At 31.6% G+C, this 12,566-nt stretch overlaps 1 protein-coding gene across 1 annotated transcript; it reads right to left on the reverse strand.

Moving 5' to 3' along the window:
- Window positions 1-711: 711 nt before the first annotated feature.
- On the reverse strand, window positions 712-3,372 carry LOC139871920 (protein kinase PINOID 2). The gene is made up of 2 exons (XM_071859673.1): window positions 2,819-3,372; window positions 712-1,671 (listed from the first exon to the last, which is right to left on the reverse strand). The coding sequence occupies exons 1-2, from the start codon at window positions 3,370-3,372 to the stop codon at window positions 741-743; spliced, it is 1,485 nt and encodes a 494-aa protein (XP_071715774.1). The 3' UTR covers window positions 712-740.
- Between the last annotated feature and the right edge of the window lie 9,194 nt (window positions 3,373-12,566).

The following is a 12,566-nucleotide window of genomic DNA, read 5'->3' on the forward strand; positions in this document are numbered from 1 at the left end:
TGAGTATGGAAGAAGGATCCTCTCCCATTTTATCTATGATATTTTGTTTCCCAAAAAATTTCTGTTGCCTGACCCGAAACCTGTGTTTTTCAATCTGAAAGTCTCCAGTGTGTGCACCTTAAATATACGGATGACACGATTTTCTTTGATGAATGGGGAAGTGATAACGTTCGTAGTTTGATCAATCTTCTCAAGTGTTTCGAATTTACCTCGGACTTAAGGGTTAATATGTACGAGAGCAATATTTTTAGTATTGGAGTCGAAAAAGATGAATCACTTGCTAGTTACTTCGGATGCTTTTTATAAAGATATTATGACAGCGGATTATTAAACAAGATACTTTACATAATGTTCACAATACATTTACCATTCAAACAATTTAAGAGACCTTTTTTTTTTTTTTTTTTTTTTTTTTGAAAAGCAATAATTTAAGAGATTTAATAATGAACTATTAAAGAAAGCCATAGAAAGATAGAAAACAAACATTAAAACCTTTAATTATATTCATATTCATATTCATTATAATTATAATTATAAATATAAATTATAACATAATATCAAACTAAAATTTTATAACCCGGACTAAACTTTTATGATTAGAAAGAACAATGTTTAATAATTTGTACCTTTAAGTCTTAAAAAAATCATACATATGATTGTTCTTAATTCGAAAATGTGACAAAAAAAATAAAATGCATAACTAGGCTAGAATTAGTTGTTCCCTATATACATATACCATCCTAAAAGTAGTCAAAATGATGATTAGGGATTTGAAATGGTGCATTTCTTTCTTTCTTGCTCATTAACTTTGGTACCATTACTCGATTCCTAACCTTCATCATCTCACTTGGGACCTCTGGGGGCCTAACGGACCTAATTAAGGCCCAATTAACACCCTTAAAAAATTCATGTCCTTTTATTTCAACCGAACCTTTTATGCTCCCAATTCTTTTTTTAGGATTTTTCACAAGTAATCTTGCAATTAGGTCTTGTACTTTCACCATTTCTTCATACTCTTTACTTGTACTCACGCCAATCCTTGGAAAACTTAGAGGTTTCTTCAATATGTTGATAAGTGTCTTCTCATTATTTTCACCTTTAAATGGTGTGATCCCATATAATAATTCGTATAAGAAAACGCCTAGGGTCCACCAATCGACTGCACCTCCGTGTCCCTGGCCCGATATTACTTCTGGGGCCAGGTACTCGTGAGTCCCAACAAATGACTTTGATCTTGCATTTAGTGGCTCTGCTACTAACTCAGTATTATACTCTTGAAACTCGACGTTTTCACTAGTAGTATTAAAATCGGTATTTTTGGTATTACACTCTTGAACACCGACGGTTTCAGTTATTGTGGTGGTGTATGGAGTATTTTTGTTTTTTCGCAGAGAGAAACATGAATAGAGGACAGGGCGAATTGGGATGACACAAGAGGGCGTTGAGCATCTTAAGTCTGGGTCGTCGTCATCATGGTCAAGTTGTTTTGATGGGTCGGGTTTTGTGCGAATGAGTTTAGGGACAACATCACACTTGAGTGAGAGATCAAAATCCGAGAGCATGATGTGACCATCATCTCTAACTAGCACATTTTCGGGCTTCAAATCTCGATAAACTATGCCCATCATGTGAAGATACTCGAGGGCTAACAATGTTTCTGCCGCATAAAACCTAATTATTTAAGTAAACACAATTTGTTAGCTTAAACCATCACCTTGCTAGTCTAAATAATTTACCTATAAATAATTCATAAAATAAATACAACCAAGTTTATTTCTTCAGGCCATGTTCACATAAGCAAACGTCTTAAGTATCAAATTAATGTAATGTAAAATTAAGTAATTCGTAGTTATATATGTACTCTCGATCTCCTTTTCAAAAAATTTCACTTTACTATTTATATTTATTTATATTTATATTTATCATAAAATAACAGCTCACAAAAAAAAAAAAATTAAATAATAATGGTTATATCTCTTCTTCATCGTACCTTATAATTGTGAGATTAAATATTCTTGTTCTTATTCTATTTATTATTACATTATCACTTTTAGTCATTTTATTATTAAATAATTCTAATCAGTGGAGAAAATACATGGGGCAAGGTGGGGCTTCCGCCCCCAATATATTTTTTTAGTGTTAAAATTTTGGGTTTTTCGATTTTGTCCTCGGTGAATATCTTTTTTGCCTCAAAACCAACAAATTTTGCCCCAAAACTAACATATTTTGGCTCAAAACCTTCAAATTTGCCCCAAAACCTTCAACTTTTGCTCAGAAACCTTCATAATTTGCCCATAAACCTTCATAATTTGCCCAGAAACCTCAATTTTTGCCCCAAAACCTCCATATTTTGTTCAAAAAAATTTCTACGGTTTTTAATTTTTTTTTTGCCCCCGATAAAAAATATCCTAGTTCCGGCACTGATTCTAGTCAAACTTAGTTCGAGCAAAACTAACAATTATAAACATATTTTTAATTCTAAGTTAAGGCGAACTATTATTTTGAAATGGGAGAAGTATATTATTTTCTAAAAAGAAGATTATAATTTTATTTCTCTGTATTCAAACAAAAACGACCAACTAATTATTACTCATCAGCTAGGATGCATCACAACATATACATAAATATACTCATTACTACGAGACTATTTAAATTATCATTAGATACAAACATGCAAGTATACTCATAGCATACAATACTATGATATACTAGTAAACTAAGAACAAAAAAAACATAATTAAGTAAATTAACTATGGAGTATTATAAATCAGAAATTAATTATTGTAAGTTGTAGAAAAACTTGAAAATGTTTACTTACTTGGCTGATGAAATGCTAAAACATTTAGACGGCCGGCGTTGTCGAGCAGCATGCAAATCACCACCGGGACAAAACTCCATAACCAAACACGAATAATGCGAAGCATCAAACTCCGCATAAAGTGTTGGTAAAAACGGATGATCCAAACCCGACAATATTTCCTTTTCCATTTCTGCCCTTTGCAACTTCTTTCTAATAGCCAATGCTTCTCTATCCACTACTTTCATTGCATAAAAGCTATTTGGTAATCCCACAACCGGGTTTCGGATTTGACACAAATACACATTTCCAATATCACCAGACCCGACCCGTTTCAAGATTTTGAAATGGTCTAAACTAACCATACCTCCTTTTTCGGCACGTAGCCGTTTCATTGCTTCCCATGCGACTTGATTTGCTTTATGTGGTTTGTGTGTAAAGTCACCGGAGACTGAGCTCCGACGACTACCGAAACTACTAGCGTTGCTCATCCAACTCCGACTTGAGTCTGGGACGGTGATAGATGAGCAGCTGCTTTCATAGTCGGATGCATCGTCTTGGATTATGGTTGCCATTTTATGGCTTTAGAATAATATTTGAAGAGATAATATAGTAGTAAGTTAGATTACATGGAATGATATGAAAAGTTGTGTTTTTTGTTTTGAATGGGATGATGGCTTTATATATATGCATATGTTTAGTAACAAGCTTTTTTTTTTTTTTTTTTTTTTTTTTTTTTTTATGATAAAGTAATATAGTTTTATTACGGAGTATTAAAACATTTTACTTCTTGATAGTATTATATTAAGGTGTTTAGATGTGTCGAAGGTGTGGCGTTAGAGATTTAAATGGTAGGTGAAATGACCCGTGAAACTACGGGTTTGTTTAAACGAAACAGTATAATGATATATTGTAGATATTAAGTGAATGTAAATGCTAAAGTCATTTAGTTTAACGACCCATGGAACCACAGATTTCGACTAAGAAACGTTTCGTTGTTAACTTGGTCAGAATAAATGAACTATATTCATTCTTCCACCACATTTCTCTAATTTTCATTACAACTACTATGTTCCTTGTCATAAATGATACTCCCTCCGTCCCACTTCAAATGTCCACCTTTCTATTTTGGGACGTCTCATATCAAATGTCCACTTTGTATATTAACCAATGAGAAGAGGTTATTCTAGAGAGAAGATTTCTGATTGGTGGAGAATGAAGTTAGTGGGACTTCCTAAAACTGTGTGCAAAAAGTAAGTGGACACTTGTAATGGAACGGAGGTAATACTTATTTAACATTAAAAGATGGATTGAAAATACCTAGTTCAACCTCGAAAAATCATGATTTTTTTTAATTATTCTATCATACTATATATTTTCATTTTAAATAATCATAATATGATATGACGTATGTTATCGATTTTCAGATTCTTGTTGTTTAACACACATACAATAGTAAAACATTCAAGGTGTGATAAATTTCATCATCAAACAACGCATAAAAGAGAATAATTCTTTGGAAAAACAATTAACAATAACATGAAGGTTTGTACCTGCTTTTTGAAAACAAAAGGTTATTGGATAATATGGTGAAGATCGAGAAAATAGCTGTAAAGGTTTGTACATATTGAGAAAAAGAGTTGTGATAATATATGGTGGAGATGCTCCGAGATATATATTTATAAAACAATAATACCGTATTAAATATTAAATAATATTTTATTAATTATTTCTTTTGCAAATCGTCATTCATATATTATCCGCATTTATATGTTATTAGCATTTATTTGTTATTATTTTGTATCTTTTTTAATTAGAATTAATATTAATATTAATATAAAATAAAAACAACATCATTATGAAAATTAAAATGTAATTAGTGAAAGGATAACATAATCATTTTAGAGCTTTATATTTGTTTTTATTTTGTATCTTTTTTAATTAGAAATCATATTAATAATAATATAAAATAATGACATCAACATTATGAAAATTAAAGGGTAATAGAAAATTACGTAGTAAGAATTTATTAAGTTATTAAATAATTAGTTACTATAAGTGTACTTTTTTTTAATTATAAAATTTTTAGGATTAATGACATCATCTAAGTGACCTAGATTTTTTTGTTTTTATTTTTAATTTTTTTAACAAAGAAATTAGCCTAATAATAAAATCATCATTATAGGATTTTAATAGAAACTATAGATGTGCTTCTACTCTATTTATTACTATAGTAATATGTCAATAAAATATGTCAATAAAGTAAGATTTGAAAATATTATTGTCCTGAATATTAAATATATAAGATAATGAAGACTGATTAAATGCAATTAAATTTTTTATTTATGAAAAATTCATTCATTATTTATTTTGAACACTAATGTTTATTTACTTGAAAAGTGGTGGTGGAGTTCAAAACTGAAACAAACACTTTGTGGGTTAAAGTAATTAGTAGCATTTACGGTCCTAATGGCAACCTATTTTCGGATTATGGGTCCGCCCATATCCCGACTATTTTCGGATTATGGGTCCGCCCATATCCTGACTATGGGTCGGCTACAACAACCTGCGTTCACTTTCCCCAGATTATATCGTCTCGAGAACAGCCCTAACATTTCTGTGGCATCACGTCTTGCTGGAACAGCTGCTGTTTCGGCCAACATTGTTGGAACATCTGCTACTGTTGCGGCTGAGATTTCTGGTACAACAGTACACTTCCATGGCGAGCATATTCAAGGGTTGAAGATTCTGATGCGATTCAGTTTTCTGGTACAGCGGATTTAATTCATACAGATTCTGGTTTAGATCAAAATTCTGGTACAGTCGAGGCAATTGAAATCGAGATCGGTACGTACACATGGGATTGGATTAGCGAACCAACATGAAGAACAAAAGGCGAGTTAATCAATTTGGTGCACTTGATCAGGAATACGATATACACCATGGAGTCTTTCGTCAAGTGGAAAAATCACGGTTAAAAATCTTACTTCATTAATCGAAGATAAACTTTTGATGTCTCAAAATAATCATGTCGTTGAAGAAACATATCGTAATTCTCTTGTCCCAAAAAAGGTTGAGTTATTTGTATGGTGGGCTTTAGAAAATAGGTTGCCCGTGCGGATTGAGCTAGATAAAAGAGGAATCGATCTTCACACGATTCGGTGCCCGCTTTGTGATGACGACTTAAAATCGGTGGATCATTCATTGATTTTTTGTAGTAATGCACAAATGGTATGAGATCGTGTCATCAAATGGTGGAATCGTGGTCATTTCAATAGTTTTACCATCAATGAACTTCCCAAGGATAGTTCTCTTGGTGTGTCTCATCTATGGCAAGCGGTTATTTGGATTAGCACTTATTTCATTTGGAAGAATCGGAACAACATGGTTTTTCAAGGAAAATCGTGGAATGCTCCGGTAGCGCTAAATGAAATTCTAGTTATTTCGTTCGAATGGATATCGCGGAGAGCAAAACATCACAACATCGATTGGCACACTTGGTTGACAAAACTCGATATTTATTTAGTCTAGTTTTCATAATGCGATCTTAGCATCATTCGTGTATTTTTCGAGTAATTGTTTATTGTTTGTATCCTTTGTTGGGACGTTAGTCCGTCTCGTGTTTATTGTACTTTGATCTCGTGTTTAGTTATATTAATTGCCTTTCAAAAAATAATTTATTTATGATTGTATTGATTAACTATAATTATTGTTTAAATAATGTAAATTATTTATCAAAAAATAAGTTTAATTAAATGTCTATAACTTATGCCCTTAAATCGTAGATTAATATTTTTTAATAGCGCATTTAAAAAGAGAAAAGAGAATTATCACTAAAAGCTTAATGTATATATTTTATGAAATGTTTATAACTAGTTGTTGAACTCTCGCTTCGAGTCGGGGGTTTGGTTTTCAATGTATTTTATTGCGTGTAGTTTGTAAAATTATTTCGTGGCTAAAGAATGATGTCGTTGAAGCGCAACTCTAGTCAAACTAAAAGGTATAACCCGTGAAAGATTTAAATGTTATTTTAAATTAATAATATATGTCCATCTCCACGTTTAGCTATGTAATTATCGACTTTTAAAAATTTAACGCAAAATCAACGTGTATGAAAAGTAGCCCAATTTTTAGCGTTTTTTAAAAAGCGTCCGTTTTGCGCATAGTTAGTGACATTGTGTTCCCAAAATTATTTCGAGCTTAACGACGGTGTCGGAAAAATTTAACTCGTTGCGAGCGAGAAGATATGACCCGTTGAATATTTGGGTAGAGTTTATTTAAGATTTTTTATGAAAATGATTATTTAACACTTTACCCCCTGTTTGGGGGGTCGATTTGAATATTTAAAAAAAGTGTGGGGATCTTTGTTGGTGTAGTGAAATTTAATTAAATTTTTTTATAAAAAGTGAAATGACAAAAATGCCCCTAATTACTATTCATCATTTTTGTCTATTAGATAATATAGTAATAATGCAATTAAAATTCATGAAATAAATTCTAACATAAGAATATTTTAATTGAATAAAAGAATTTGATGAATACTAAATTTTATTCATTTATTTTTATAATATAAAAATATAAATCAAATTCATTGTTTTTTTCTTTAAAGACAATAGTTTTATTATATATGAATTGGATGTATAATGATTAATTTTTTTTAAAACGCAAGACACAATTTTATTAGATAACCAACGGAGTATTTACAGTATGTCCTATTCAAAAAGAAAAAGAGAAACAAAATACATTAAAAACGTACAGGATGAAAGTACAAAAATGAAAATATGTCTAGGCTAAAACCTCTAAGATAGAAATCGGCGAAACAGTAAAAAAAGGGGAAAAAGTGTGGACTTGGTAAGCCAAATAGAGTACAAGAAAGGACCCCAGTACTGTTGAAAGGACCCGTCCTAATCCACCTGGACGAAGTCATCAACATTTGGTCCCATTGCGATGATCGGCTCCAAGTAATGTCCTTATATTGAGCAAATGCACAGCGGAAGACTTAATTCGTACCTGAGAATAAACATGCTTTAAAGTGTCAACCAAAAGGTTGGTGAGTTCATAGGTTTATCATAACAATCATTTCAATATGTTAATAGACCACAAGATTTCATAATCATAAACATAATACACTCGCAAGTGTATATAAAGCATTCTAAGTGGTTGAGCACTTGGTAACCATACTTAACATTTAATCAACGTCGCATATTCCCTTTATTATGAAATCTCACTACACCGTACCAAGTGTAGTCACCAAAACGAAGTACTGTGCAACCGTTGAATACTGGTCGTCCAGTCCGATTGGGGTTGTCAGGCTCGATAGATCTATCAACAGGATTCGCGTTTACAATACCCATGTAAATAGTAGTTACCAAGCTACAGGGAAATATGCCAGTGGTACAACTCAACGTAGAATATATTTTTAAGTACTTGTGTCTATTTTGTAAACATTTATAAAAGCAGCGCATGTATTCTCAGCCCAAAAATATATATTGCAAAAGCAATTAAAAAGGGAGCAAATGAAACTCACTTTTGCCTTGAAGGTATTTAATTCGACTTGGTCTCCGATAGATATCACGAACCTAACCATATATATAATATATCAACATATTTTCTTTTTAAGTAATCGTTACATATATATATACTTTTAATACTTTTAATATTTTCTTAGTTCGTAGTTAGCAGTCCGATGTTAGTGGTCCACAATTAGTTGCTTAAATAAAATAAATAAAGACCCCATCGTATTCGTATTGATCAGAATTAATCTCGACCCATGGTACCATGTTGTCAAATGACGTGTTGCGTACATAAAGTACCGTGTTGTCAAATGACGTGTTGCGTACAATCATGAGGTCTTATGATTAATCTTCTCGTGTTGTTTACGGGTGGTCCTGAAATATATAAAATCAACTCATAAGTAATTATATATAAAATATCATATTAATTAGAAAATATATTATTAATTTACTTTTTCTCCAAATATTTTCGTAGCTAAACTAGCTTCGGATACTCAATCTTGTTTTAGTCGTAGTTTCTTCATTACAACTCCGTTTTTGTTGGTTCAACTTGCCACTTCCTTGGATCGAGTCAAATTTTAAGAATATGAACTGAAAGTACCTTAGTTTGTATTCGAAATCATAGGTTATAGGTCAAACTTTGGTGAAACTTATGAAAGTGATCATTTTCCATCATAAAAACAACATTTAATGATCATTTTTCTAAAAATACTTACACTTTGAGTTAAACCATGAAATTTTTATGTGTTAACATATTCATAAGAAATATCATTTTTCCAGAACATGAACTTCCAATTCAAAGTTCAAGATGGTTTTTAATTATCCAACCCAAAACAGCCCCCGGTTGCACTCCGACGATGTAGATTCAGTTTTTAAGATGTTCTTTGTAAAACCAAGTTATATCTTGTTAGGTTAGCATATCATTATGATATATTACAGGTCTTGAAGTGTTTTAAAAGTCAAGTTAGAAGGATCTATTTAGTTTGCGAACAAGTTTGAAATCATTCAAACTATGTTCTTGTTGTTAAAATTTTATACCACAAAATAAGATAGCTATATGAATATGAATTGAATAAGATTATGAACAAGGTTACTACCTCAAGTTACTTGGACAAAGTTACTGCAAAAGATAAGAAATAATCTTGGAATCAAAGAGTGGTGGAGTTAGATCAAAATGTTGGAAGTAAACTTCTTCAAATGGGTGGTTATTTTGATATGTTCTTGAAAGAGTTTTCTTATGGTGTTTAAGGCTTGTAATTGAAGCTAAATGATGGGGAAAATGCTTAGAGATGATCAAGTATGAAGTTAGGAGTATTTTGAGAGAGAAATGAGGGTGTAGGTATGAGAAAATGGAGTGAAGAAATGTTGTTCATTTATAAAAACGTTTTTAGTTTATAAAGAAAGAAAAGGATTCCTAATTTTGTTTTCTTACTAATAATTCATACTACTTGACAAATCCTAGTTACCTCATATCTAGGGCAGTAATAATGTTGATTAGGATGTTGATTTGATGTGTATATACCAATAGTAAATACATATAGAAGCTGGGTATGATACGGGTACATATACCCTAGATATACGTATAGAAATCTTGAGAAAACGGAATGAGAATTCAAATATAGCTATCTTTTGTGAATATACTTATATTTTTTTATGTATTTAAGTCCTTAAAAAGTGATTAAATACATTATATATACGATACATGTATAAGCAATATAGATTATAAGTATATATATCAAAGAATGTTACGTATAGTTATCGTTTTAAAAACTTAAGTTAGTAGTTTCAAAATATACTTATAACTCATTGTCATTAGTACACAATGAGATGTTAAACCATCCTTAGATCATGTTAAATATATATAAATACATATATATACACAAACGTATAATTATCGTATGTTATATAGTTTGTGATATCATCGGTCATATTGGACAGTCAAACGTTGTGTAAAACTCTTTTCAAAAACACAAGTCTCAACAATTTGGATTGCTTATCATGTTGGTATGGTTTAATTTATGTAAATATTAATCTCATAAGTATAATTTGGTCGGAAAATTCCGGGTCATTACAGTACCTACCCGTTAAAGAAATTGCGTCCCCGAAATTTGATAGAGGTTGTTATGGATAACAATAAGAAGGTTTTCATGACAAATATAAGGTGATAATGGAGTTTTATCATCATTGAGTAATGTAGATAAAACGATTCGATTATGCGAAGAATATAAATGAGACTATCGTAAAAGAGTGAGATGAGTAAAATATATTCGTCTTAACCGATGACGTATTTATGATTGATTTCCGGGATTTAAGGGATTTAAAGAAAATCTTACGTAATAAGATTTGGTTCTTTGGTGATTAAGGAAATCAGGATCTTCTTTGATTATATGCAATAATCTGTTTCGATTCCTCTGTCGGATATTTCACTATAAATTCACCCCTTCGTTTCCTTATTTTCCACGACTCACACCTTCTATTCTTTCTCCCTTGATTCTTACTTTAAAGCCTTCATCAATATGCTCCATCCAGTCCTGATTCTTGATATACTCCTAATTTTTATATCTGTCATTCTTCTTTTTCATTTACCACCAGAAGAATTTATTTACTTCTACTATACTCTTGTGTTTATAGTGTTTCTAATTCTCCCGTGTCTCTATATTGCTATCTGCATCGATATATACGGTTTGTAATTTCGGGGTTATTATCGGAGTTTATATTCTTCATTATTTTTCGGAGCTTCATGCTTTCGTTTTCTCTTCCCGACTTCGAGTCAAGCGAGTAATGGTCCGGAATTCATAGATATGAAATTCAGAATGAACATAGCTAATGCTCTAAGAAGAAAATGGTAATAAAACGATTTTGATTTGTTAAATTACCAGAATACCCTGGAGAAGACCGAGTCATCCAGAAAAATATTCTCTTGATATGTTTAGAGATTAAATAGAATGTAAGAGTCGTGTAAATGGCACATGATGATGGCACTGTGAATCATCATGCTTCATTAGAAACTCATCATGACTTACCGTAATATAATGACGTTGATCAAGTGTCATTATATTATACTAATCCATGCTTCAGTTCCCAACACTACTTCAAAACATTCATATTTTAAACTCGAAGGTTTCAAAATTTAGAAACTAACACAGTTTCTTTTATGTTGAAGATATTACGGAGAGATAAATGATCTCAGATAAGAATAGTTGTGAAAATATCGCCAGAAATATGGAGGATATTTATAATAGAACATACGAGAATATCTTAGAATTTCTAATATCAATGGATGATGAAGAAGATTTGTCTGTAAAGGTTTAGAATGAGAAATAAGATGTTTGCTAATGATTTCAGCAGGCACAGAATCATTTGGATTCTTTAAAGGCAAACTTATTCTTTGTGATTTGTCCACGGCTTTCTTCATAGTTTCGCATAATCCGCTTTTCGGTACTAAATTTTCTATCGAGCGTTCCTAACACTCCTTTCTTTATCATCAAACTTTTGGCCATTAAGATCATCTACAACATGCTGCTTCATCAGCATTTTCAAAGTTAACTGATCTGGGTCATCGGTTATCAAACCGAGGTAGTTTCAGGAGAATTGTGTTTTTAGAATGATTAATCGCTGATGGTAATATTGTGGAATATAAAAGGTTCCCCAGTAACAATAAAGAGTACGCATATATATCGCGGTTATAATAAAGTTGTTTCGGATGAAAAGTCGGAGTTGACTTGCTGGAGCTGTGACAAAATTAGCTACTTTGGAAAGGGATTGCAAAACGATCTTCGGTAATAACAATGTCAAAGGAACTAGAACAGATACGTGTCAAACGTTTACTCAGTTTCCGAGGTTTTTTTCAGGTGCATAACTATATGCATCAATCTTTTCTTCCGTAGATGAAGTGCGGTTGGTTTATCCTCTCGATTGAGGTGTTTTTAAGAATCATGATAGATTTGAACGCTGATTGTAATCGTCGAGATACAATGAGGTTTAAGATGAAATCAAGTGGCAATCTTGAAGAAATGTTTAGTTTCATATGTTATAATCAATATTTTAATTCATTTTAATTGTCCAATGTCATTAGTCCACAGTCGATAGTCCACAGTAACAGTCCAATAATTCATATATAGTTTAATATATAATATATGAATTAATTAATACGTATCGTGACCCGTATACCTCTCAGACTCGATCACAACTCAAACTATATATATTATTGTAGAATCAACCTCAACCCTGTATAGAGAACTCGATCATTACTGCAT

This window comes from Rutidosis leptorrhynchoides, chromosome 10, assembly GCF_046630445.1.
Source record: "Rutidosis leptorrhynchoides isolate AG116_Rl617_1_P2 chromosome 10, CSIRO_AGI_Rlap_v1, whole genome shotgun sequence".
Classification (NCBI taxonomy): domain Eukaryota; kingdom Viridiplantae; phylum Streptophyta; class Magnoliopsida; order Asterales; family Asteraceae; genus Rutidosis; species Rutidosis leptorrhynchoides.

Bases quoted from the DNA above. Each gene is read 5' to 3' on its own strand.
- LOC139871920 (XM_071859673.1), bottom strand. From the start codon at position 3,372: ATGGCAACCATAATCCAAGACGATGCATCCGACTATGAAAGCAGCTGC. The intron at 1,672-2,818 runs GTAAGTAAACAT...TTAAATAATTAG, and splicing joins TTTAGCATTTCATCAGCCAA to GTTTTATGCGGCAGAAACAT.